The 25,701-nt window shown below is 43.9% G+C and overlaps 1 protein-coding gene across 4 annotated transcripts in view; it reads right to left on the bottom strand.

Annotated features, from left to right (window-relative positions):
* Window positions 1–5,849: 5,849 nt before the first annotated feature.
* The window catches only part of GATA1 (GATA binding protein 1), a 68,111-nt gene continuing 48,259 nt past the window's right edge, over window positions 5,850–25,701 (bottom strand). For all 4 annotated transcript variants that reach the window (XM_040324556.1, XM_040324557.1, XM_040324555.1 and 1 more), the window contains 4 exons: window positions 18,944–19,297; window positions 16,025–16,170; window positions 9,438–9,563; window positions 5,850–6,533 (listed from right to left, as the gene is read on the bottom strand). In XM_040324556.1, coding sequence (XP_040180490.1) covers window positions 6,225–6,533; window positions 9,438–9,563; window positions 16,025–16,170; window positions 18,944–19,297 — 935 coding nt within the window. In that variant the 3' untranslated portion in view covers window positions 5,850–6,224. The remainder of the gene's footprint in view (window positions 6,534–9,437; window positions 9,564–16,024; window positions 16,171–18,943; window positions 19,298–25,701) is intronic.

Here is a 25,701-nt window from a genome sequence, read left to right as displayed (position 1 = left end):
TTGCTTTAATTTTATGAAGTTCGTTGTTATGAATGCTATGATGATATTTTAGTCAAACTCTTAAGTCTATAAAGTGATTTCTGTTTTTGTAATTTTTCCTTTTTGCTGCTTATTGTATATATAACAAAAGGTTTTCTTCATAGGCTACCATGGGAGCTAGTCATTGTGGTTCTATAGTTGGATTGGTCTGTAAGGGTTTGGTAACATTCCCACAGAAATCACTTCTGTGTCACATTCTATTATCTGAGCACTAGATGGCAGCAGTGAGTTATGAAAGCACCTAACCTAAGAGTCACACATCTTTTTAAAGAGCGATTCGAGGCGCATTCACATTCTGGTTCTGGTTCTGGTTCAGCACCAAAACATTTGAAAAAAAAAACATGAGACCCAAAAAATCAAATTATCTTTCCTGAATACATAATAGGCTGAAATCACAAAGCCCCCCCAAAAAAACAGAATAATGATCTTGATTTTGTAAACTTGATCGTTGATTTCAGCTGCGCCCAATGAGAAATGAAAATGAGTCATGTCTAAAGCAAAGATCCGTTTCTTGTGTTAAATCTTTGCAGTGTTGCCAACCTACCAGATTGAAATTTACTGGCACGACACCCGAAATTTACTGGCGCAGCCACGTTTTTACTGGCATTTCACAAAAATTACTAAATTACATTTTAGGTGCAAATTTCAGCATTTAGGCTACAAACAAGTTTTCTGGGCAAATAGCAATGTGATTTAAGGTAGATATTAAAGTAAAAAAACATATTTTTGTTATTTTCAATATAATAAGGGCAAATTATTTATTCACATCACCCCCTGCCTCCATCCCCCTCTCTCACCAACACCCCCTGTCTTCACCTCCCTCTGCGGTGCCACAATCTCCCCCTGCCTCCATCGTCCCCTGCCTCCACCCCCCTCTGTGGTGCCACCAACAACCCCTGTCTCCACCCCCCACCCTCTACGGTGCCACCATCCCCCTCTGCTGTGCCATAATCTCCCACTGCCTCCAATCTCCCACTGCCTCCAATCTCCCACTGCCTCCAATCTCCCACTGCCTCCATCGTCCCCTGCCTCCACCCCCCTCTCCGGTGCCACCAACAACCCCTGTCTCCACCCCCACCCTCTGCGGTGCCACCATCCCCCTCTGCGGTGCCTCCAATCACCCCCTGCCACTAACACCCCCTGCCTCCAATCATCCCCTGCCTCCAATCACTCACTGACTCCAATCACCCCCTGCCAAAAACACCCCCTGACTCCAATCACCCCCTGCCTCCAATCACCCCCTGCCACTAACACCCCCTGCCTCCAATCACCCCCTGCCACTAACACCCCCTGCCTCCAATCACCCCCTGCCACTAACACCCCCTGCCTCCAATCACCCCCTGCCACTAACACCCCCTGCCTCCAATCACCCCCTGCCACTAACACCCCCTGCCTCCAATCACCCCCTGCCACTAACACCCCTTGACTCCAATCACCCCCTGCCACTAACACCCCCTGCCTCCAATCATCCCCTGCCTCCAATCACTCCCTGACTCCAATCACCCCCTGCCAATAACACCCCCTGACTCCAATCACCCCCTGCCTCCAATCACCCCCTGCCACTAACACCCCCTGCCTCCAATCACCCCCTCCCTCCAATCACCCCCTGCCACTAACACCCCCTGCCACTAACACCCCCTGCCTCCAATCACCCCCTGCCACTAACACCCCTTGACTCCAATCACCCCCTACCTCCAATCACCCCCTGCCACTAACACCCCCTGCCTCCAATCTCCCCCAGGCCCCCTGCCTATTTTTACTGCCATATTCCCGCAACCACAGACATTTACGATGGGAAAAAAGTGCCCGTTTTTACAGACTGTCCGTAAAAATACGGACAGTTGGCAACACTGAATCTTTGTCATTTAAGCCTAATTCATGTCCCCTAATGAGTAATACATTATATTGTACCAATTTTCTAAACCTAACTTGTAAAACTCAAATTGCTCTTCATTTAGACGGGCGTTGACACCTATCCTGTGTGCTGAGTCACTGTTTTCTGTGTCTGCATCCTCCTTGGAGCTGATAAAGGTGGATGCAGACGCAGCAACTGCATGGACACAGCCACGTGTCAAAAGTTGACATGCACAGATCTGAACGCTAACGGCGGCACAACAGGATGGATGTCAATGCCCATCTGATTGAGCCCTATGATGACCGTACAGTAAGCAATTTTCAGGCAATCTCAAGTACACTCTATTACTAAAAGTATTGGGACGCCTGCCTTTACTTGCACATGAACTTTAATGGCATTCCAATCTTAGTCCGTAGGGTTCAATATTGAGTGGACCCACCCCTTGCAGCTATAACAGCTTCAACTCTTCTGGGAAGGCTGTCCACAAGGTTTAGGAGTGTCTATGGGAATGTTTGACCATTCTTCCAGAAGCGCATTTGTGAGGTCAGGCACTGATGTTGGACGAGAAGGCCTGTCTCGCAGTGTCTTCTCTAGTCCATCCTTTGGGTGTTCTATTGGGTTAAGGTCAGGACTCTGGTCTGGTCCAAATTATTTGGTGGAGGGGGGATTATGGTGTGGGGTTGTTTTGCATGGTATGTGCTTTGCCCCTTAGTTCCAGTGAAGGGAACACTTAAGGCGTCAGCATACCAAGACATTTTGGGCAATTTCATTCTCCCAACCTGGGGGATGGTCCCTTCTTGTTCCAACATGACTGCACACCAGTGCACAAAGCAAGGTCCTTAAAGACATGGATGAGAGAGTTTGGGGTGGAGGAACTTGACTTGCCTGCACAGAGTCCTGACCTCAACCCGATAGAACACCTTTGGAATGAATTAGAGTGGAGACTGTGAGCCAGGCCTTCTCATCCAAAATCATTGCCTGACCTCACAAATGTGCTTCTGGAAGAATGGTCAAACATTCCCATAGACACACTCCTAAACCTTGTGGACAGACTTCCCAGAAGAGTTGAAGCTGTTATAGCTGCAAAGGGTGTGCCAACTCAATATTGAACCCTACAGACTATGACTGGGATACCATTAACCACTTGCTTACTGGGCACATATACCCCCCTCCTGCCCAGGCGAAATTTCAGCTTCCAGCACTGCGTCACTTTAACTGACAATTGCGCGGTCATGCAACGTGGCTCCCAAACAAAATTGACGTCCTTTTTTTCCCACAAATAGAGATTTTTTTTTGTGGCATTTGATAACCTCTGCGGTTTTTATTTTTTGTGCTATAAACAAAAAAAAGCAACAATTTAAAAAAAAAACACAATATTTTTTTCTTTTTGCTATACTAAATATCCCATTTAAAAAAAAAAAATGTTCTCAGTTTAGGCCGATACGTATTCTTCTAAATTTTTTTGGCCAAAAAAAATGCAATAAGCGTATATCGTATATATATTGTAGGCGCTATAACTTTTGCGCAAACCAGTCAGACTGGAGGTAGTCTTTAATTTAAGCATAGCCCTAAAGGTTACATTAAAGTGGAGATCCACCAAAAAAATAAATATTAAAAGCCAGCAGCTACAAATACTGCAGCTGCTGACTTTTAATAAATGGACACTTACCTGTCCAGGGTGCCCGCAATGTCGGCAGCTGAAGCCAAGCAATCGCTCGTCACTCGGCTGCCCCCACCACCATCCTCGGTGAGGGAATCAGGAAGTGAAGCGTTGCAGCTTCACTGCCTGGTTCCCTAATGCGCATGCACGAGTGGCGCGTCCTAACTGGTCCCCGCTGTCTCCTGGGACCAGTGTGTTTCCCAGAAGACAGCGGCGGGGACGGGGACAGGAAGGGTAGTGACTCCCACGGAAGTCTATTTTCTAGAAGTGGGTGCAAATACCTGTATTACACAGGTATCTGTACCCCCCTCCCCCTGAAAGGTGCCAAATGTGACACCGGAGGGGGGGGGGTTCCAAAAAACGGAGGTTCACTTTTTGTGTGGACCTCCGCTTTAACCTAAACGTATCTTTTTTAAAGTTAACCAAATTTCTAACTGTAATGTATTTTCACAGCAAATATACTATCACAACTCTAACAGCAATATAATATCTACATTTTCTTGTGCCAAAGATTTCTCACTTGAGTTACATATTGGGGTTGTTTTACCAAAACTGGAGAGTGCAAAGTCTGGTGCAGCTGTACATGGTAGCCAATCAGCTTCTAGGAGTCGGTTCACACTGGGGCGACACGACTTTCAGCACGACTTTCAGAGGCAAATCCAACACGACTTGAGCATGAACCACAGGGCGATCTGGGGAGATTTACAACACGACTTCAAGTCGTCTCCAGGACAGGAGACTTTCCAGTGGCCAATCAAACAACAATCAGCTCTGTGGGAGGGGGAGGGAGAGGTTTGCCTGAGAAATGTATGTTATCTTCCTGGAAAGTCGCTTCAGTTAAGACAGTAATCCGACTTCTGAGGCGACTTCCATTGAAATCAATGGGTACAAATCGCCTACAAGTCGGATTGAAGTAGTACAGGAACCTTTTCTGAAGTCGGAGCGACTTGAGTAGTGTGTATTAACACCTCTCCCATTCACTTACATTGTTTTTCTCTACAGCGCGACTTGGGACGACTTGAGGCGACCTCAAGTCGGATCCCAAGTTGCCCCAGTGTGAACCGACTCTTACTTCAGCTTGTTCAATTAAGCTTTGACAATAGACATGTGCACTGCCAAAAAAATGTTTTGTTTTCGTTTTATTAGTTTGGAAATTCTAAAATTCGGAATTCGCTAATTCTAAAATTCGGAATTCGCAAATTCGCAAATTCTAAAATTTGGAATTCGGAAATTGAAAAAATTGTCAACATTTCGGAATTAACAAATTTGTCAAAATTCGTTAACCTCCCTGGCGGTATCCCCGAGCGTGACTCGGGGTGGGTTTTTCTTGCTGCGATCGGTATCCCCGAGTCACGCTCGGGGTAGACATGCAGAGCCTGCAGCGTGCGCTGGCTTACCTTCTCCTGGATCCAGCGATGTCACCACGCTGTGTGAGCGAGCGGGACCTCGCTCGATTCACACAGCGTCCTCCTGTGCCGCCGATCTCCGTTCCCTGCGACGTTACGAGGCACGGGAGCGGAGATCGGCGCCAAATTCAAAAAAGTAAACAAACACTATACATACAGTATACTGTAATCTTATAGATTACAGTACTGTATGTAAAAAATACACCCCCCCCTTGTCCCTAGTGGTCTGCCCAGTGCCCTACATGTACTTTTATATAATAAAAACGGTTCTTTCTGCCTGAAAACTGTAGATTGTCCATAGCAACCAAAAGTGTCCCTTTATGTCAAAAATGGTTTTAGAGCAGCTAGAAAACAGCGATAATAAATTATAATCACTTGCAGAATTGAGCGATAGCGATTTGGGGGGAAATTCCTCATAAAAAAAAAATAATAATGACAGCAACAATTCTGCAACTGAAAAAATGTCAGTGATTTTAATTTGATTACATTATTGAATAATTGTTATTTTAATTATATTATTACTTGCTATAATTATTTATAATTATTTATTATATTATAATTTAAAATTTTGTTTTTAAAAAAAATTCATACCCGGGATGCCTATTAGATTCTTGTTTGGTCAGATTTAAGTGAGTTATTCCTAAAAATCACAGGCCTACAATATAAAACGCCAAATTTTCTTTGCAAATAATTGTACCGCTTTCAGCATGTTTTTTCTGACAGAATCATACCGCCAGGGAGGTTGAAAAAACATAATCGGAACTAAATAGATTGCACATTAAAACCTGGAAGCTGATTGATTTCTATGCAGAGCTGCACCACATTTTTCACTCTCAAGTTTAGTAAACCAACCGCATTGTTACAGTAAAAGAAGACCATTGCACACACGTGATTGTCAGGAAACTTTTTATAAAATATTTCTCAGGAAAAATGTACACATAAGAAAGCAGAGATGTGTATAGATGTGTCCTCTTCATGACCCACGGACTAGACTGCCTAGATTTCTGGTTTTTGGTTCTGGGTGAATGTTTTGGTAGAAAGGACCAGTCCCACCACAGCTTTCTGTCTGAAACAACCTCAAAAGCCTCCCAGTGACACAAATTTGGCTGGGTGATTTGTGGAGCAGTGGAATTACCAAGGGCACAAAAATGGTTCTGAATATGTCTAGTGCTCCAAAGCAATCCGCCATTCTGATACTACCCTGTCTGGCTATAGCCTTTAGTTGTTGTTTTTTTGGAGAGATTGTAGTCTGTGTTGCTCTTTTTTAGCTCAGAGCTGAGGTGACACCAGAAAACAGGTGCGGCCTGTAGGTGATGGTAGGAGGTGAGTGAGGCATTCTGGGGGGAGTAAGCAGATGATGCGGAGGGGTACCAGGCATCAGGTGTCCCAAAGGAGCCATCTGACCAGGTACCATGATGGGTGAAAAAGGGTACATGGCTTGCTCCTCTGGGGTCATCTTGTGATTCTCATAGACACCATCTTGCGCCTGTTGCTTCTTCTTCTTGGACTTGCTGCCCACTTTGCGGTTTCTGGTCTGGATTCCATCCTTCTTCATTGTCATGGGGCGATTCACCTGCAACAAGATGTTGAAGTCAAGAAGCTGCATCACTTAAAAACATCAAATAACATTCCTTTAGGCTGCATTCACACCTCAGCGTATATACGCCTGAAGCGCGACACTCGTGCCGCTGGAGGGGCGAATTCCCATTGATGTCTATGAGATGGTTCACATCTCACGCTGAACGCCGAAACGCCCTACGCCTGCCGCCTGAAAACAAGTCCCGGACCCTTTTTTTCAGGCGGCATTGGTGTTCGGGCATAGACATCAATGGAAATTATCTGTAAAAAAAAAAAGTAAACAAATCGCGGCAAAATACGCCGCGTACGCGGTGTTACAATGTGAATGCAGCCTTAGAATGTAAACCAGTAAAAAAGGATAATATTTTATTTTCTTTAAAAGAATTGTAAATAAAACATTTTTTTTTTTTGCTGAAATGACTGTTTCCAGGGTATAGAGACATAATAGTTAACTGATTCCTTTTAAAAACGATTAAAAATAGATAAAAATCAATCATATAATGTACCTATAGTTTCTAGTTTCGTTTTTGCATGTTTCCTGCTTCTCTGCTTTACAGAGCATACAGAGCCAATACAGGGCAGTGATGGTTTGGAAAACTAAACTGATTGGTGCTGAGGGGTTTTAGACACAAAGGGCCAGATTCACAGAAGAGATACGATGGCGTATCTCCTGATACGCCGTCGTATCTCCGTGATCCGCCCATCCTAACTATGCGGCTGATTCATAGAATCAGTTACGCATAGCTAGCCCTAAGATCCGACAGGTGTAATTGATTTACACTGTCGGATCTTAGGATGCAATTCTATGCCGGCCGCTAGGTGGCGAGGCCATTGCGGTCGGCGTAGAATGTGCAAATGACTAGTTACGGCGATCCACGAACGTCCGCGTTACCCGTCGCTCTAACTTTACGTAGTTTCCGTCGAGATACGCGTCGTAAAATTAGGGCTGAGCCCTAGGTGTTCTAAGCCATGTTAAGTATGGCCGTTGTTCCCGCGTCGAAATTTAAAAAATCACGTTGTTTGCGTAAGTCGTCCGTGAATGGCGCTGGACGCCATTTACGTTAACGTCTAAACAAATGACGTCCGTGCGACGTCATTTAGCGCAGCGCACGTCGGGTAATTTTCCCGGCGGAGCATGCGCAGTACGTTCGGCGCGGGAACGCGCCTAATTTAAATGGTGCCCGCCCCATTTGAATTAGGCGGGCTTGCGCCGAGCGGATTTACGTTACACCGCCGCAAGTTTACAGGTAAGAGCTTTGTGAATCAGGCACTTACGCTGTAAACCTGCGGCGGTGTAACGTAAATGGGATACGTTACGCTGCCGTGGAGCAACGTAAATGTATCTGAATCTGACCCACAGTAATCACACCTCCTTGATTAGTGACCACAGAGGGAAAGCTCCCAGTACTGTGGTTATCAGGAAACAGACAACCAAGAAGTGTGGAGATCAGAGAAGAATTACAGCAACTTGAGAGCAAAAACGAACAATGAGGACATGAAAACAGCACTGCATTAAGGTAAAGGAAGCAATTAAGATAAAAAAAAATTTCCTTTACAAACCCTTTAAAGCGGTTGTATAGTCCCCCAAATGTTTTTTTTTATTAGTCACCTGTAAGGCAAAAGGCATAATGAGCAAGTATGCACCGCATACTAGCTCATTATGAAATACTTACCTTAGAACGAGGCATCGGTAACTTACCTGGTCCACACCGAGGGAAATTACATCTTGCCTCGGCGGGTCTTCTGGGTATCGCGGCTCCAGCGCTGTGTGGCTGGAGCCGCAATGTCATCACTCATGTGCGCGGGAGACTTCTTTCCGGCAAGGTCTGGCGTCTGCCGGGCCTTAAGCTGAGAATCCCCTGTGCGCATCCCCTTACCTACTACAGGTAAGTCTTATTATAGGCTTACCTGTAGGTAAAAGTCCAAAAATTGACTATTCAACCCAGTGGCGGCTGGTGCTCAAAATTTTTGGGGGGGCGCAAACGAAAAAGAAAAAAAATTGCAGCCTCACTGTGCCCATCAAATGCAACCACTGTGCCATCAATTGTCACCACTGTGCCATGCCATTAAATGCAGCCACTGTGCCATCAATTGTCACCACTGTGCCATGCCATCAAACGCAGCCACTGTGCCATGCCATCAAACGCAGCCAATGTGCCATGTCATCAAATGCAGCCACTGTGCCATGCCATCAAACGCAGCCACTGTGCCATCAATTGGCATCACTGTGCCATGCCATCAAACGCAGCCACTGTGCCATGCCATCAAACGCAGTCACTGTGCCATCAATTGTCACCACTGTGCCATGCCATTAAATGCAGCCACTGTGCCATCAATTGTCACCACTGTGCCATGCCATCAAACGCAGCCACTGTGCCATGCCATCAAACGCAGCCAATGTGCCATGTCATCAAATGCAGCCACTGTGCCATGCCATCAAACGCAGCCACTGTGCCATCTATTGGCACCACTGTGCCATGCCATCAAACGCAGCCACTGTGCCATGCCATCAAACGCAGTCACTGTGCCATCAATTCGCACCACTGTGCCATGCCATCAAACGCAGCCACTGTGCCATGCCATCAAACGCAGCTACTGTGCCATCAATTGTCACCACTGTGCCATGCCATCGAACGCAGTCACTGTGCCATCAATTCGCACCACTGTGCCATGCCTTCAAACGCAGCCACTGTGCCGTCAATTGTCACCACTGTGCCATGCCATCAAACACAGCCACTGTGCCCTTTAATTGTCGCCACTGTGCCAATTAATGTCACTGTGCCGGACACCCATAAAGTTGTAGATTTTAATGTGGCCCCCAGAGAAGTGTTGCTTGGGGCATGTGACTTCTTTCCCTAGAAGGTGAACATTGTTTCTCTGTGAATTTTTAGATTCTTACATTGTGCAGTTTGTAGTACAGTCCGCAGGCATTGCACACCGGTTCTCCGCTGGCATTCCGTCTCCACAGTGTGGTGGTGCTCGTGTGACAGTTGCTGCATTGGGTTCCAGCTCTCTTGCTGACAATCTGCAAAATACAAATTGGTCTTTATAAATACAACATATTTTAAGTAATTATCCTAACCAACCATTCACTCTTGCAATAATTTTTTTTTTACTAGTAATGGCGGGAATCAGCAACTCTCTGCCCGTCGCCGCCACCGCCCGCCTCACATCCTGCCAAGTCTTATTTTACGTGCCGAGCTATTACTGGGTGGGGAGCGGAGGAAAATCACTCCGCCAATGAAAGCAAGGAATAAGCAGGCAGGTGGCTGGCCGAGACTTGAGCCAAGGTAGAAGGACATGCGAGTGGAGATGAATGGGCATGCGCCCGAAACTTAAGAAATATTCCCTCCGATCCAACCAGCACATGGTCATCAGAAAAGGGCACAGATAATGGAAAAAAATAGCTAGTAGGAGCGGCGGAGCTGGGGTGTGTAATTCAGATTTTTTTTTTTTTAATTGTGCACCAACTGTCTGAAATTTCCCCAGCCCACAAAACCAGGGACATACTTGGTCCGGGGACAGTGTCCTCAATCCGGGGACTGCCCCCTGAAACCGGGGATGTGAAGATTCCCCATTGATTGGATTCCATCTCAGTATCTGGAGGATTTCGTTGACACGCATAACCCAGTGACTGGAGGTAAGCGCTCTGTGAGCTCAAGCTTAGTGAAGATTTAGTGAAGACTCATCCAGATTATTCACATTGATGTCTAAAGGGCAAAAGTCGTTCGCACCACTCACTTTGATATATAGTTTTGGACTTTATGCAGATTTTGTTTTATTAGTCACCTGTTTGAGGGTTTTTCACATTATAGTTCACAGCCTTGAAATTTGTTAAGGTGCTTAATAGATTGTCATCAGTCCCTATGGACTGTCTTGATATTCACTTTTAGATTTTCAGTTTGCGCTCATCATTTTCTATTCATACCATTTACAGTACATACCTCATAAAGCCTGGCTGGAAAACTCCCAGGGTATTGCTAGGATGTTGCTAAGTGAAGCCTAGTCATTACTACTGTTAGCATACAAGGTTTGTATTCAATAAGCAACAACCACTATATGTCATTGCTGTGTGTCTACTACATTGTATGATCACTAGATGGCAGTGTTACGTTTGTGAGTTCATGTTTTGTCTATGCCTCATAAGTAATAAAAGAGTTCCTGCTCCTGACGCAGTTTTTCCAGAGAAACACCAGACTGTCTGCTTGTACTTTGTTTAGCCCCAAAAGATTATATCTAACAGGTTATGGGCCCAGGACATGTTACAGAAGCCCAGGATATAATACAGATTACCCCTGGATATAGCCAGATACAGTGAGCTAGAGCAATTGAGTGCAGGAGACAGCAACAGAAAGACAAACAGCAGAAATGGCTGCTGCCATCCCCTCAGCAAAGTTCTCCATTGCAAATCTGACGAATCAGAACTACCAATCTTGGAAATTCAAGATGAAAATGCTGCTTATAAGAGAAGGTACGTGGAAATGTATAAATGAACCAAGACCTGCACAGCCCACAGAGGAGTGGTTAGACAGACATCAGAAGGCGCAGAGCACAATCTCCCTGTGCATAGATGATGATCAAATCATACATATATGTAACTGTCAGACTGCAAAAGACATGTGGGAAGAGTTACAGAAAGCACATGAAAGAGTTAATCTCAGCAATAAACTGTATTTAATAAGAAAGCTCTATCAGACTAAGCTACAGAAAGACCAGGACATGCAGGACTATATAAGACAGACCTTAGAGATGGTGGAGAGACTGCGAGGGATTGGAGAAGAGATAAAAGATTTCCATGTTGCAGCGCTATTATTAAGTGGACTTCCTGAAAGTTATGAGACACTTGTCACAGCACTAGATGCATGTCCAGATGATGATCTGACACTGGAATATGTTAAAGGCAAGCTTGTGGATGAATACAAGCGCAAAACTGAAAGCATGAGTAATGTGAGTGTGTGTTCGGAGACGGCTTTAAAGACAAAATACAAAAATAAACACAGTAACGTGCAGCTAGAAAAGCGGGAATGCTTTGTGTGCAAGAAACCAGGACACCTAAAAGCAGATTGTAGAATCTGGAAAGCTAGAATGCAAAAACAAAGTGCATTGCAACAAGCTAAGAATGTCATAGAAACAAAGGAGTATGCATTCGGATCCAAAAATGGTGTCACCTCTGTGCAAGCATGGTGTGTGCTACAAGTCACATGACAAATGACCGAAGTTTCTTCGCTCAGCTTGATGAAAGCAAAACAGAAGGGATAACTACAGCTAATGGACAATTCATGAAATCAGTGGGAATAGGAGATGGCTTTCATTACTGTCATATCTCTCCAGATATCACTAAAAGGATCCATATGAGGAATGTTCTGTATGTGCCAGATCTTGAAAGCAACCTTTTGTCAGTAAAGAAACTCACTAACCAAGGCAATGTTGTCACATTTCAGGGTGACAGTTGTATCATAACAAAAGGGGATTGCTTGCTTGCAAAGGCTAAAATCATAGATGAACTATATCAGCTGAACTGCAGTGAAATGGTTAAAATAGCCAAAGAGGATAAACATTCAAACTGCATCCACACTTGGCACAGACGATTGGGGCACAGAAATTCTGATACAATAAAGAAAACAGTTGAGAATAACTATGCAAGTGGTATTGAGATTAATCCATGTGATCACATAATGATTTGTACCAGCTGTATTAAAGGAAAAATGGCAAGAACACCTTTTCCCAAGCAGACCAACAGCAAAGCTCAAAAACCTCTGGACTTAATACATTCAGATCTTTGTGGTCCAATGAAAACTATGACTCCAGGAAAGAAAAAGTACTTCCTGACCTTCATTGATGATTACTCCAGATATACCACAGTATTTCTACTTCACAATAAGGATGAAGTGCCAGAGAAATTAGAAGAGTATCTCGCTCAAGTAAATAATATTTTTGGCGGAATGCCCAGAGTACTACGAACAGATAATGGCTCAGAATATACAAGTGGTAAAACACAAGCCATTCTCAGGAAGCATGGAATTATGTTCCATACAACAGTTCCATATAACCCGGAGCAAAATGGAGTTGCAGAGAGAATGAACCGCACACTGTGTGAAAGTGGGAGGAGCATGCTATTTGATGCTGATATGCCAACTACATACTGGGGAGAAACTATCACAACTGCATGTTATCTTCAAAATCGCTTGCCGGGAAAAGCAACAACAAAAACTCCATATGAACTGTGGAACAAAAGGAAACCAGATTTAAGACACATCAGAATTTTTGGAAGTAAAGCTTATGTACACATTCCAAAAGAAAAACGTACAAAATGGGATGCATGTGCAAAAGAAGGTGTACTTGTGGGGTACAGTGAATCTCAAAAAGGATACAGGATTTTACATCAAGACACGAACAAGGTAACAGTCAGCAGAAGTGTGATTATTGATGAAACTTCTATGTGCTCAAAGTTTGAACAACAGACACAAACTATTCAAACTGAGAAAGAATCAACATCAGTCACTCAAGAAAATAAGGAAAGTGATACAGAAATAGAAATTACTGCAGAAGAATCAAAACCTGAATCTGAACCAGAAATACCTTCAGTCAGAAAATCAACCAGAATCAATAAAGGTGTTCCAGCTGAACGTTTATCTTACATAGCTCGCAGAGCTGTTCAAACTGAACCAGGTTCATGGAAAGAGATGCAGAAACTGCCAATGCATGAGAAACAAGTATGGAATAAAGCCGCTGATGAAGAAATTACATCACTCGAAGATCTCCAGACATGGACACTTTCAGAGCTACCTCAAGGTAAACATGCCATAGGATGTAAATGGGTTTTTAAAACCAAATGTAACTCTGAAGGGAAAGTCTGTCGGTACAAGGCAAGGCTGGTTGCTAAAGGTTACTCACAGAAGTTCGGTGAGGACTATGATGCTACTTTTGCTCCAGTTGCTAAACAAAGTACTTTCAGAACACTAATGACAGTGGCTGCCATGCGTACGATTGTGAAACATCACGATATTAAGACAGCTTTTCTTAATGGTGATATTGAAGAAGAAATTTACATGTCACAGCCAGAAGGATATTTGAAAAAGGGACAAGAGTATCTTGTCTGCAAGTTGAATAAATCTCTTTATGGCCTTAAACAATCAGCTCGAGCATGGAACCTGAAGATTAATCAAGTTCTACTAAATGAAGGATTTACAAGAAGCAAAGCTGATCCGTGCCTATATGCTAAACAAGTAGACACTGAGTGGATGTATCTGCTAATTTATGTAGATGACCTGATCATTGCTCACAAAAACAAAATTGCAAAGTTAACAGGAGTACTCAACGAGCACTTTGAAACTAAAGACCTAGGTGAAGTGACATATTATCTTGGAATTGACATCCAGCGTGAGAAAGATGGAAGTTTCCTGTTGAATCAGAGTGCAAAAATTTAATCCATTCTTCAGCAATTCAACATGACAGAGGCGAAAGGAGCAAGCACACCTATGGATACAGCCTATCCAAAGTTAGAAGGAGAAGATGATCTTCTCACATCCAATGAACAATATAGACAAGCAGTGGGGGCACTTCTCTACATTGCAACCACTACACGTCTAGACATTGCAGCCAGCATGTCTCTTCTTTGCAGACGAGTTGATAAACCACGTCAAAGAGACTGGAATGCGATCAAAAGAGTTATGAGATATCTGAAACAGACAAAAGACTTAAATTTGAAACTGTCAGCAAGTGGTGATTTAAACCTCATTAGGCGTTCCTAATTGATTGACAGGCATCCGACCGACGCATACATCGCGTCACAAGATGCCGAAAGAAGCCGACCGTCGGTGCACAGGCGCCGTATAGAGCTGCACCGACGTTTGGCTTCTTTCGGCATTGGTGACGCGCTGTATGCATCGGTCGGATGCCTGTCAATCAATTAGGAAAGCCCAGCCCCGACCATCATACCCGGAAGCGGCGGTGAGAACACAAATAGGAAACGGTATGTACAGACGTATTTTTTCTAAAAAAACAGCCGATTCTAATTGTCATTAATCTCATAAATGCAATGTTAAAAGTTTATTTTTAGGTGAACCTCCACTTTAAGTAAAAGTTTGGTAAGAGACGATTTGCACTTTTCAGTTACAGCGTGAAAAATGTGTTATCTCCATTACAAATGCTACTTTTACTCCCGTCTTATACTTTATTCTGAGCATGCAAGGGTTTCTTAGCATACACACGCTCGAGTTTCTCGTCGAAAACCAGCCCAACGAGGAACACGACAAGGAAATTGAGACTCCCGTCGAGGAAAAAGACAATTTGTTCTCTTTTTTCCTCGTCGAATTCCTCGACAGTTTCCTCGATGAAAAACGTACACACGACCGTTTTCCTCGGCAAAAAAGCTCTCCCACCAAGTTTCTTGATGGATTCTGTCGAGTTTCTCAGTCGTGTGTACGAGGCCTTACATACATAGGCAGTTTTTTTTTTTTGGTATGGCAAAAAGGGGGTCCTGCTTAATAATGGTATGGCTGATCGGTGTAAAAATCTATAATCTATACTATATTGTTCAATGAAATAAAGGGTAGATTTTGAATTCCAAGTGTAATTCTAGCACTTACAGTTGTCTCTTAGTCCCCTCTGCAAACTCCCCAAAATACATGTTGAGCTGCCAGTAAAGTCCACCTGGTGCAGCTTCCTTTGATGGGGTGGTAACAATGCTGCACTGCTTCTGATTTCAGAGCAGAGTTGCCACTCTCTTGTAGGCTATGCCAGCTTAAGAAGGCCATACACGGTCGAATTTCGAACAAATTTTTTTTTCAAAATCAGAAAGTTTTTTTTTTTTGTGATCCGATGGTGCCACCATTGATTTTCTAAATTCGGTCGACCAAGCCTTCATGTTGCTACACAAAAGAATTTTCGTGTTTGGGAATCTTCTTTTCTCTCCAGGAATTTTATTTTCTTGAAAATGCGCATTTTTTTTATTACATTATTACTCGCCCGATTCTCCCATCAGTGATTAGAAAATCGTTCCTTTTTTAAAAAATTTACAACATGTCCAGTTCTTTAAATTTGATTACTGCACGAAAATCGGCTGTTGCTGCAGCCCACTAACGGTGCAAAATTCGTACGAAAATTCTTAAAAACTATTTTTGAAAATTCGAACCGTGTATGGCCGACATTACACTACAGTGGGATAAGAGGATGCTTCAGGGGGCGTGGCTATCAGCATTGCCACGCCTGATTTTTCAAGCCTGTGGCTTTCCAATCAGCACCTGGCTGCACTTAGCCCTGCCCACTGCTTTCTGCTATGACAACACCGACCCTCCCACTGTGAGCTGTAGTGTCTGGGAAGGGTAGCACGTGAAGCACAAATACATTTACTTTGTGTATCACAGTAGTAATAACATTTGAGACCTGTTTAGATTGTCATACAGGAGCCTAGATATAATCTAACTCTGAAAGCAGGTACTGTGAGTGAAACTAATATGCCAGAGCCTACTGCCCAAGAATACATACCAGGCGTTTCTTGGGTCGAATCAGCGGGCGGTTCTGTCCATTCATTTTGTGATAAAGCCCACAGGCATTGCACAGATAATGACCACTAATATCCCGTCTCCATAGTGGGGTCACTGTAGCACCACAATTCACACACTCACGATCCTCTGCAGACAAAAGACATGCATCAGTTTCAGGCTTAATATAACTGGTTGCTTGTTATTTAAAAGAGACATAGAAAAAACACAGTCACAAGTTAAGAACATCCTATCCATACCCTATGCAATTATACCCCCTACCCCTAAAGAACCCCCACACACAAAAACCTCCATTCCATACCCTCCCCCTCTTTCTCCTTCCCTCCTCAATTCCCTACACCTTCCCACATCCTCCAGGTTCCCGACTCCCTGAACTCCTGCCATTTCCCCCATATATTCTGAAATCTCTCCAATGCGTCTTCCTCTATGACTCTTTTCGTTTCCACCCTTGCAACTCAATCCTTCATACTCTGGACTTCCTGAGACCTCCAGAGACTCGAGATCAGGCTTTTGGCCACATTTAAGAGAAATGGAACTAAGGTATTCTTATATTGATGGGCCATTTTCCTTGTATCATTAAATAAACAATCCCATGGATTCTTCTGGATCTGTTCTGCTGTGATTTGGTAGGTTGCGGCCAAGACTCCATCCTAATAGGGTTGGATCTTTATGCATTCCCACCAGAGGCACGCAAAGGTTCCTGGGGCATCACATCACCTCCAGCAAGTTGAGGGCCCCGATCCTGTGTGCCTTCTGTGGGGTTACATACCATCTCGCCAGGAGTTTTGTAACACATTTCAACTGTCTTTGCATCATCTGAGGAATAGCACGCCATTCTCAGAATTTTCCTTCTATGTTCCTCGTCTATAAGCGGGCCTATGTCTTCTTCCCAAGTATGGAGGGAATTCTGGTTCTATCTCTTTAATTAGTATCCAGGGGCGGACTGACCAATCGGGCACTTGGTCACTGCCCACTGCCCACTATTTATTTGAGACCCCTGGTCCAGAAACCTCTTCTCTCTAACTTCCTGCTCTTTTTTTTTTACATTACTTGTTATTCGTTACCCCATTAGTGCTATTACCCATGAGGGGAGCATGGACCTGAGTGTTGTATTTTTAAAACAGGGAAACCCTTCGGGCAGGGTGGAAAAAGCTACAAAAAGAGGAGAGCTCTTAGCAGTGGTCTATGATGGTTGAACTATCTTGTGCAAAAAAAGGGAGTCATGAAAAGGAGGATAGCGCTGGATATAAACACACTGAAACGTGTATCTTTGACATAAAAAGCATTTCCGTTATATTGCTGCTTTTATGAAACCTAAACCTTTTTTAGGATAGTCTTACACAAATCACTTTAGTTAAACCAAAAATTGCTAGCTCAGTTTATTATGGAGAGTTGAAGGAGAGGCACCTAAGGTTGTTGTACAGGTTGCAAAATATAGACATTTTGTGACATAGTAGAGCTTTTTTCCACAGATGGCATATACAGTGTAACCTAGGATTACGAGCATAATCCGTTCCAGGAGAATGCTGGTAATCCAAAGTACTCACATATCAAAGCGAGTTTCCCCATTGAAGTCAATGGAAACAAAACGTATTTGTTCCGCATTGACTTCAATGGGATGCAATACCGCATGTGGCCAGATGTGGGGGGAATCGGAGAGCCTCTGAAACGGTCGAAAAGGTCCAAGGACACGTCGGCAAACCTCGGAAAGACTTCCTACCCGAGATTTGCCCTGTGCTGTCCTCTGGCCTTTCCGTGCATTTCCGAATGGCGCCGATCGGCGATGTTCGGCTCTGGCGCCCCCCAACTCAGGCCAAAAGCGGTACTGCACACCGATTTGGCCTGAATCATGCTCGTTTTGAGAGACATCACTCGGCTCCGGCGCCCCCCCACCTCAGGCCAAACGCGGTACTGCACACCGCTTTGGCCTGAATCATGCTCGTTTTGCGAGATAACACTCGCAAACCGAGTCACGATCTTTTTAAATACAGTGCTCGTATTGCGAAACGCTCGTTAACCGCGTTACTCGCAATCCAAGGCTCCACTGTACTAAATGGCATACTCATTTTTAGTTTCTCTTGGGGAAGCTATGTGGTTTTTAAATAAAACTGCAGCATGTAGAGAAATGTACTGTTTTATGGTATATTTGTGTCCATTTCTCCACTTCTAATGACCGCAAAGAGATTTTATAATCTGATGGTGGTTCAGAGACAGTGTCATTTCAGTCATCCAATGGTACGGAATAGAGATCCTTCAGCAATTTATTAAATCTCTCCTGACAGTTGGCTTCAGTGCCACCCCACGTTTGGTAGCTCTCTTGTCTGTCTTATTATTATTTTGGTCCTCAAGATCCTTTCCTGTTCTTATTTTCTCTTTGTCTTTTACTTTTTTCTCTTCTCTTTGGATCACTTAGTGGTCATTCTCCTCTTTCTATTCTTCTTCTCTTTCTTATCTCTCTTTCTCTCTTATATTTAACGGTGCCACGTCACCTTTTGCTATTATAGGCCTTGGCATTACTTATTCTACCACATATACTTCACAGATAGGTTGGCATATAAGCAATATGCCAACCTAACTGTGAAGTATATGTTCTAAACAGTCATTTGTTTGCTCTTAATTGTGTAATATGCAAATGAAAACTGGGCGTCGTGTTTATGGCCTTTTTCCTAACTTGAAATGGCCTTATTCTTATATTTCCTTGTTGTTTTGTAAAACAATAAAGATATATTTGCTTCTAAAACTGCAGCACCACCATTTAGAAGCTAGGACCTTAAGATTTATTTTTTGCTTTCGGACCAGTTAGACCCTAATCAAGCACTGTTATTGTTTTCCCCTATCCTTTTTAATCATTTTCTAATCCCTTACTGGATGGTGTAGGTGTTTTTATGGGTGGTATGGTTACCTGTTTGGAATATGCTATTGTTGTAATTTTGCATGGTTCCTATGTATCCCATTGGAGATAAAGCCTGACTTCCAGGACTCCTTGGCTCCAGGGTCAGAAGGTCATTACTCAAGGGACTCATCCTTTCTGTCTTGAGGGTCTCAAGGAATTTAGGGCTTCCATCACGCTCAGTTGGAGGAACAGGGCTCAGCAGGAAGGGAGCAGTAGAGTATAATGCAGAGGAGGGAAGTGGACCCAAGTGGGAAGCCCCCGATGTATAGAGTGGGAATGCACCGGGACTTCTTCCATATGCAGCCAAGCTGTGTACAATTCCTGAGCTGCTTTCTGGCCAGTGAGAGGGGAATGTCTGGAGAACTGAAAGGCAAAAAGACAATAAATCAAAGCAACATTTAAAGTGGCTGTTCCTTAAAGTGTATGCAAAGGCCTTGTCAATGTAAATCTCATGCGGAAATCGCAAAAAGTAGTACAGAAACTACTTTTCGAAATCTGTGCAGCGCCGCAGATGCAGCGTCGCACCGATTAGGACGGTGCCATTGCCAGCAATTTGCGGCAAATACAGCCGTTTTGACATGCGATTTGACATGCCAAATCGCATGTCAAAATGCACCAGTGTGAACCAGGCACTTGGCTGGATTCACACCTATGTATTTTTAGTGCTTTTTGCATTTTGCAGATTTGCACTACCGCCCATTTACCATGGTTTCCTATTGAACACGTTCTGTAGTGCAAATCTGCAAAAAGCACTAAAAATGCAAAGGTGTGAATCCAGCCTAAAGAAGCACACACGAATATAGGATTTTTAAAAGCATCAAACCCAATTTTTTTTTAAATGTAATCAACTTTATTCAAAACAATCTATACAAAAAATGCCTGTTTTTTAGTCTTAACTCTTTAAGGCTTGATTCACACTTATGCATTTTTTGTGCTTTTTGCATTTTGCAGATTTGCATTACAGTCCATTTAACATGGTTTCCTATGGAACAAGTTCTGTAAAGCAAATCTGCAAAATGTGAAAAGCACTAAAAATGCATAGGTGTGAATCCAGCCTAAAAAAGAGGTTGGGAGAGAGGGAATGAAAAGTTATGTGCAGTAAAACGTAACTATCTACTGGATTTACTGGTACCACATCCTGTGAAATTGATACATCATAAAACGGAAACCCTAAAGAAACACACACTAGTATAGGATCTTTAAGGTACCACACCAAAAAAAAAAAAAAACTTTATTCAAAACATTCTACAAATTTTTTTAAAAAAACAACACCTATTTCTTTTTCGTACATCACAGGACACAGAGCAGCCATAGTAATTACTATGTGGGATGTCCACCTTCAGGTGATTGGACACTGGCATAATCAAAGACAAGATGTTTCCCTCTATATAACCCCTCCCATACAGGAAGTACCTCCGTTTTTTCACCAGTGTCTAAGGTGTTGGTCACGGTTAAGAAGTGCTAAGAGAGCTCCGCAGGAAGATCCTTCACAGGATTATTGGGGCTATATGCAGACGATCCATTCAAAATGCCAAAAAGGGCTAAGGTGGATGGAACTTGGGCCTCGAGGAAGAAGAACAAGGTTTTTGCCTATAATGCTTCTCTTTTAAGAGCTGGACTCTGGGATCCAGCAACCTTGGTCATAACAACAAACCAAAGGCTTGCTCTGGTAGAGTGCTATATAGGTCCAAGGCGGTGAGACTCTATACAGAGAGGACCCAGTCCTTGAAGGTCTGTCATGACACGGCCCGTGGTGATGGGTGAAAGTTGGATGTGTCTGTGATATTCCAACAGCCCTGCGACGGGGACTGGTAAGTGTAAGAAGATCCTTAAATTAAATTTTTGGACTTCTTGTGTGAGTAAAGATGTTGTCATGCCTGTTTTTTACCACTAGAGGGTGCAAACCTAAACATTCCTAGTATCAACATACCATGCTTCTCCAGGCTCAGTGTCGGCATTGCTTGTAGACAGCTTTGCTTCACTCCACTCCTGTCAGTCCTTCAATAAGGGATTCGGGGGACCCCCGCCTGCTGATCGCCGGGCGTCCTACTGGTGTAGGCTCTCTCTCCCCTGATCCCAAACCCCCCCTGTCCCATCCTGGGGATCGCCACAAGCGCGCGCAGGAAAGGCTATTTTTTGGAGAAAGAGAGAGGGGAGGCGTGCTACGTCACGGTGGGGCATGGCTTAGCGTGGCCAATGTGCTTGATACACATGGCGCATTGGCGAGGCCAGGGGTGTATTTAGGTTTTGTGTTGCCCTAGGCCTTACTAAACTCGTGCACCCCCTAATTTAAATATGACCCACCCCTTCCTGTCAAGGCCACACCCCTTGCGGTTTAAGACCTACCCTGAAATTTTAAAGTGGGGACACTAGTTCTGATGGCCTGGGGGGGGGGGGCAATTGATTCCCTTAATTTGCATACATTTTCTCTCCTTTCCTGTTTTGCTATGGGACATGAAGTGAAGGGAAATCTCTGCAATGGGGCAGGGATGGTAAAAAATTAGAAGTGACGCCCCCCCCCCCCACAGTTGCAGAATGCCAACTGCCCACATACTGGAAGCAGTGTGGTCAAATTAATGGGGGCGCTAAACTAATTTGCCTAACAGTGTAGCGCAAGCCAGTGGGGACACTGTCCGTGCTGCCCCCCTGCAAAGTGCTGCCCTAGGTCTGACTGAGCAGAATATCTGGGCACGTAAGCAGTATATGGTGTTGTATACAGGCATTATCAAGGCACATCTACTCAGCATCAGCCTGGGCACTGATAGCAGCATATAAAACAAGAAACAAGTGCTTGACTAAAGCTCAGCAGCAGATACATTTTATTAGTACCTCTGCTTTGTGCTTATGACTATGTATTCCCAAAGAAGGAATGTAAAAACAGTAAGGAGGAGCGCAAAGGCGCCGCGGTCAGGGTCTGAGGATCCTAGTCTCGTTTCCACAGTATCATCCTCCCCTGAAAAACCTGAAATGGCTGGCCAGGCTGAGCCATTGTTAGTGTCAGGCATTGTAGCTACTTCCAACACTCCAGCCTCTGCATACGTCACTAAGGACGATTTGGCTGGGAAGATAGCTGGTTGTTCACTTCCTCCCAGGCTGGAAGAAAGCATGACAGGTCTCCCTCTCCTGCCCAGGTCCCTCAGGGGAGGAGGAATGGGCAGAGGGTGTTGAGTCACACTTGGGGGACCAGGTAGAGAGGGAAAAAGGCTCCTCTTTTGGGGGTTCAGCCTCAGAAGAACCCTCCTCAGTCTTGCAATCCCAAAGATTGCTAGTTCAATCCCTTATGGAGTTGGTCCATTCAGGATACAAGTTGCCCCTAGCAGAGACGGACAAATTTCCTATTTGGGGTTCTCTAAAGCCTCCTTGGGGTTCACATGCTTTCCCTATGCACCCATTACCGGAGCAATTTGTATACGCTATCTCTTTTGTGAAAAGGAGTCTCACTTGTCCAGTAGACAATGTCCAGGTGTTTAAAGATCCAGTGGATAAGAGGCTGGAATCTTTGCTTAGAGCCTCATTTGCTGTGACTGGCACAGTAGTACAGCCTTCAGTAGCAGCAATTGGTTTTATCAATTTGATCAGCATTTTAAAGAGCATTTGACAAGTGTTTATCAAAACGTAATTGGGGGTGGAATTTTTTTTTCCCCCATATATAAAAAAAAACACTTGGGGGGGCTGGGATCACCCAAACAGGCATTTTATTCCTCCTAAGAGATTCTCGCTTCTTTATCCCATGGAGGAAAAATTCACTAAGAGGTGGAGTGTACGCACAGTTGACGCTGCTATCTCTTTTGTGAATAGGAGTCTCACTTGTCCAGTAGACAATGTCCAGGTGTTTAAAGATCCAGTGGATAAGAGGCTGGAAGCTTTGCTTAGAGCCTCATTTGCTGTGGCTGGCAGCAATTGGTGTTTGTGAATTTGTAAATGGCAAAATTAAGCAGGTCAACAAGGAAGGGCTTGCTCAAGGAGAAGAGGCCCGGGAGTTAGCTGAGCTACCAAGGTCCTTATGTTTTGAGATTGGCGCTATTAAGGATTCTATTCACCAGGCGTCACGTCTTACTCTCCTGCTGGTGCATATGCGTAGAATTCTGTGGCTAAAGCATTAGTCAGCTATAGCTCAGATACGAAAGACTGACACTTTGTGCTGCCGGAGGGCAGGCAGCTTCAATATCGACTATTTCAAAGTGGATTCTTCAGGTTATTATTCAGGCTTATGGTTTGAAAGGAAAGGTTCCACCTTTTCAAGTTAGAGCGCACTCTACCAGGGCACTAAGTGCTTCAGGGGCAGTGCATCACCAAGCCTCTATGACTCAGATTTGCAAGGCCGCAACTTGGTCATCAGTGCAGACATTCACTCGATTCTATCAAGTGAATGTATGACGGCAAGAGGATGCCGCCTTTTGGGCAGTGTACTGCAGGCAGAAGTATAGGTCCTCGCTTCTGATGGTGTCTTGCTTTTGATTTGTGTCTCCCTCCCCTCAAGGGACATTGCTTTGGGACATCCCACATAGTAATTACTATGGCTGTTCTGTGTCCTGTGATGTACGAAAAAGAAAATAGGATTTTTATAACAGCTTATTTGTAAAATCCTTTTCTTGGCGTACATCACGGTATATACACATATTGCTTTGCTACAAAACTGAGGTACTTCCTGTATGGGAGGGGTTATATAGAGGAGAACTTCCTGTCTTTGATTATGCCCGTGTCCAATCACCTGAAGGTGGCCTATAACCCACATAGTAATTACTATGGCTGCTCTGTGTCCCGTGATGTACTCCAAGAAAAAGATTTTACAGGTACGCTGTTATAAAAATCCTATTTTTAACCTCCCTGGCGGTATGATTCCTTCAGACTTTTGGTGCTAAAAGCTGTACCGTTATTTTGCATGGAAATTTGGCGTTTTATATTGTAGGACTGTAATTCCTAGGAATAACTCACTTAAATCTGTCCAAACAAGAGTCTAGTAGACATCCCGGGTATGATAACGTTTGAAACACAAAATCATAAGTTATAATATAATAACTATAAATAATTATAACAAATAATAATGTTATTATAATAAAAATTATTCAATAATGTAATCAAATCAAAAACACGCTCAGTTGCAGAATTGTTGCTGTCGTTACTTTCAGTGTTTGATGATGAATTTCCCCACAAATCGCTATCGCTCAATTCTGCAAGTGATTCTAATTTATTATCGCTGTTTCTAGCTGCTCTAAAAGCACTTTTGACATAAAGGGACACTTTTTGGTTGCTATGGACAATCTCCAGTTTCCAGGCAGAAAGAACAGTTTTTATAATATAAAACTGCATACAGGGCACTGGACAGACCACTAGGGACAAACGGGATGTGTAATTATTTGATACAGTACTGTAATCTGTACTGTATCTATACTGTGTTTTTCATTTTTTGAATTTGGCGCCGAACTCCGCGAGCCAGACTCGGAAATACCGCCAGGGAGGTTAAAGAGTTAAGACTGAAAAACAGGCATTTTGGAATGCATCTTTGCCACTCACCTAGAAAAAGCAGACTGCAGTGGATATTATGGACAGCAGACAGAGCTGATCACATTTGTAAGATACATAGCAATTACGTTTCTTTGTGTCACAGGCAAGCAAAAAAGAAGCAAGAACCAGCAAGAAACTTGCTGGGAGATATTTTTTTCCCGAGGAAACCAGTGTACATTTTCTTCGAGGAAACTGACGAGAAACTCGACGAGCCAAAAAGAGAGCATGTTCTCTATTTCCTTGAAGGGAATGGAGAAAATTGGCGAGTTCCTCGACAGCCTAACAAGGAACTCGACGAGGAAAACGATGTGTTTCGCCCATCGAGTTCCTCGGTCGTGTGTACGAGGCTTCAGTGTGAAGTGCTGCTACTAATGCTGCCCAGCTCTGCCCTATTGTTGTGTACAGATGACTCACCTGCAGACCCTGTGTTTACATGTAAATAACCATCATTCATATGTAAATAACACTTGCATTCATATGTAAATAGATAAGGCCGACGGCATTCATATGTAAATAAAGGCAGCATTCATATGTATATCATGCCCCTCTGCAGTGAAGATATAATGTGCTCTAACCTCTAGCAACCAATCAGTGAGCAGTATTACTGTACAGTAATCTCTAGCAACCAATCAACAAGAAGAAATCATGTGCTGTAACCTCTAGCAACTAATCAGTGAGCCGTAATGTGTGCTGTAACCTCTAGCAACCAGTCAGTAAGTGGTAATGATATGCTGTAACCTCTGGCAACCAATCGCAATCACTGCCTGATCTGATACAGTAAACTGATTTTATGTCTAGCTGATATTTATTGTATGTCTCAGAGGAGGTGGAGAGCAAAATTGCATAAGGGGGTCCCAAGAATTTTTTTGCCCAGGGTCCAATCAACATTAAAGACGGCCCTGGCTTCAAGTCAATGTAAGGTCACAGCAAATTAATACTAAATGCTCCTAGGATATTTGTCAGGCCCCGTACACACGACAGAGAAACTCGACGTGCTTGGCACGTCGAGTTCCTCGTCTCGTTTTGGGATGAAGCCGCCGAAGAGCTCGGCGGGCCGCCTTCTCCTATAGAACAACGCGGCCAACGAGAAAATAGAGAACATGTTCTCTATTTTCTCGTCGAGCTCCTCGGCGGCTCCATCGAGCCAAAACTGTACAGACGACAGAGATTCTCGGCAGAATCCGGGTTTTGACCGAGTTTCTCGGCGAATTCTGCCGAGAATCTCTGTCGTGTGTACGGGGCCTCACACGTATTTGGCTCTA

The sequence above is a fragment of the Rana temporaria genome, chromosome 9 (genome assembly GCF_905171775.1).
Source record: "Rana temporaria chromosome 9, aRanTem1.1, whole genome shotgun sequence".
In the NCBI taxonomy this organism is placed as follows: Eukaryota; Metazoa; Chordata; class Amphibia; order Anura; family Ranidae; genus Rana; species Rana temporaria.
The sequence above is the reverse complement of the archived record's forward strand: the minus strand, read 5'-3'. Positions and strand labels throughout refer to the sequence as shown.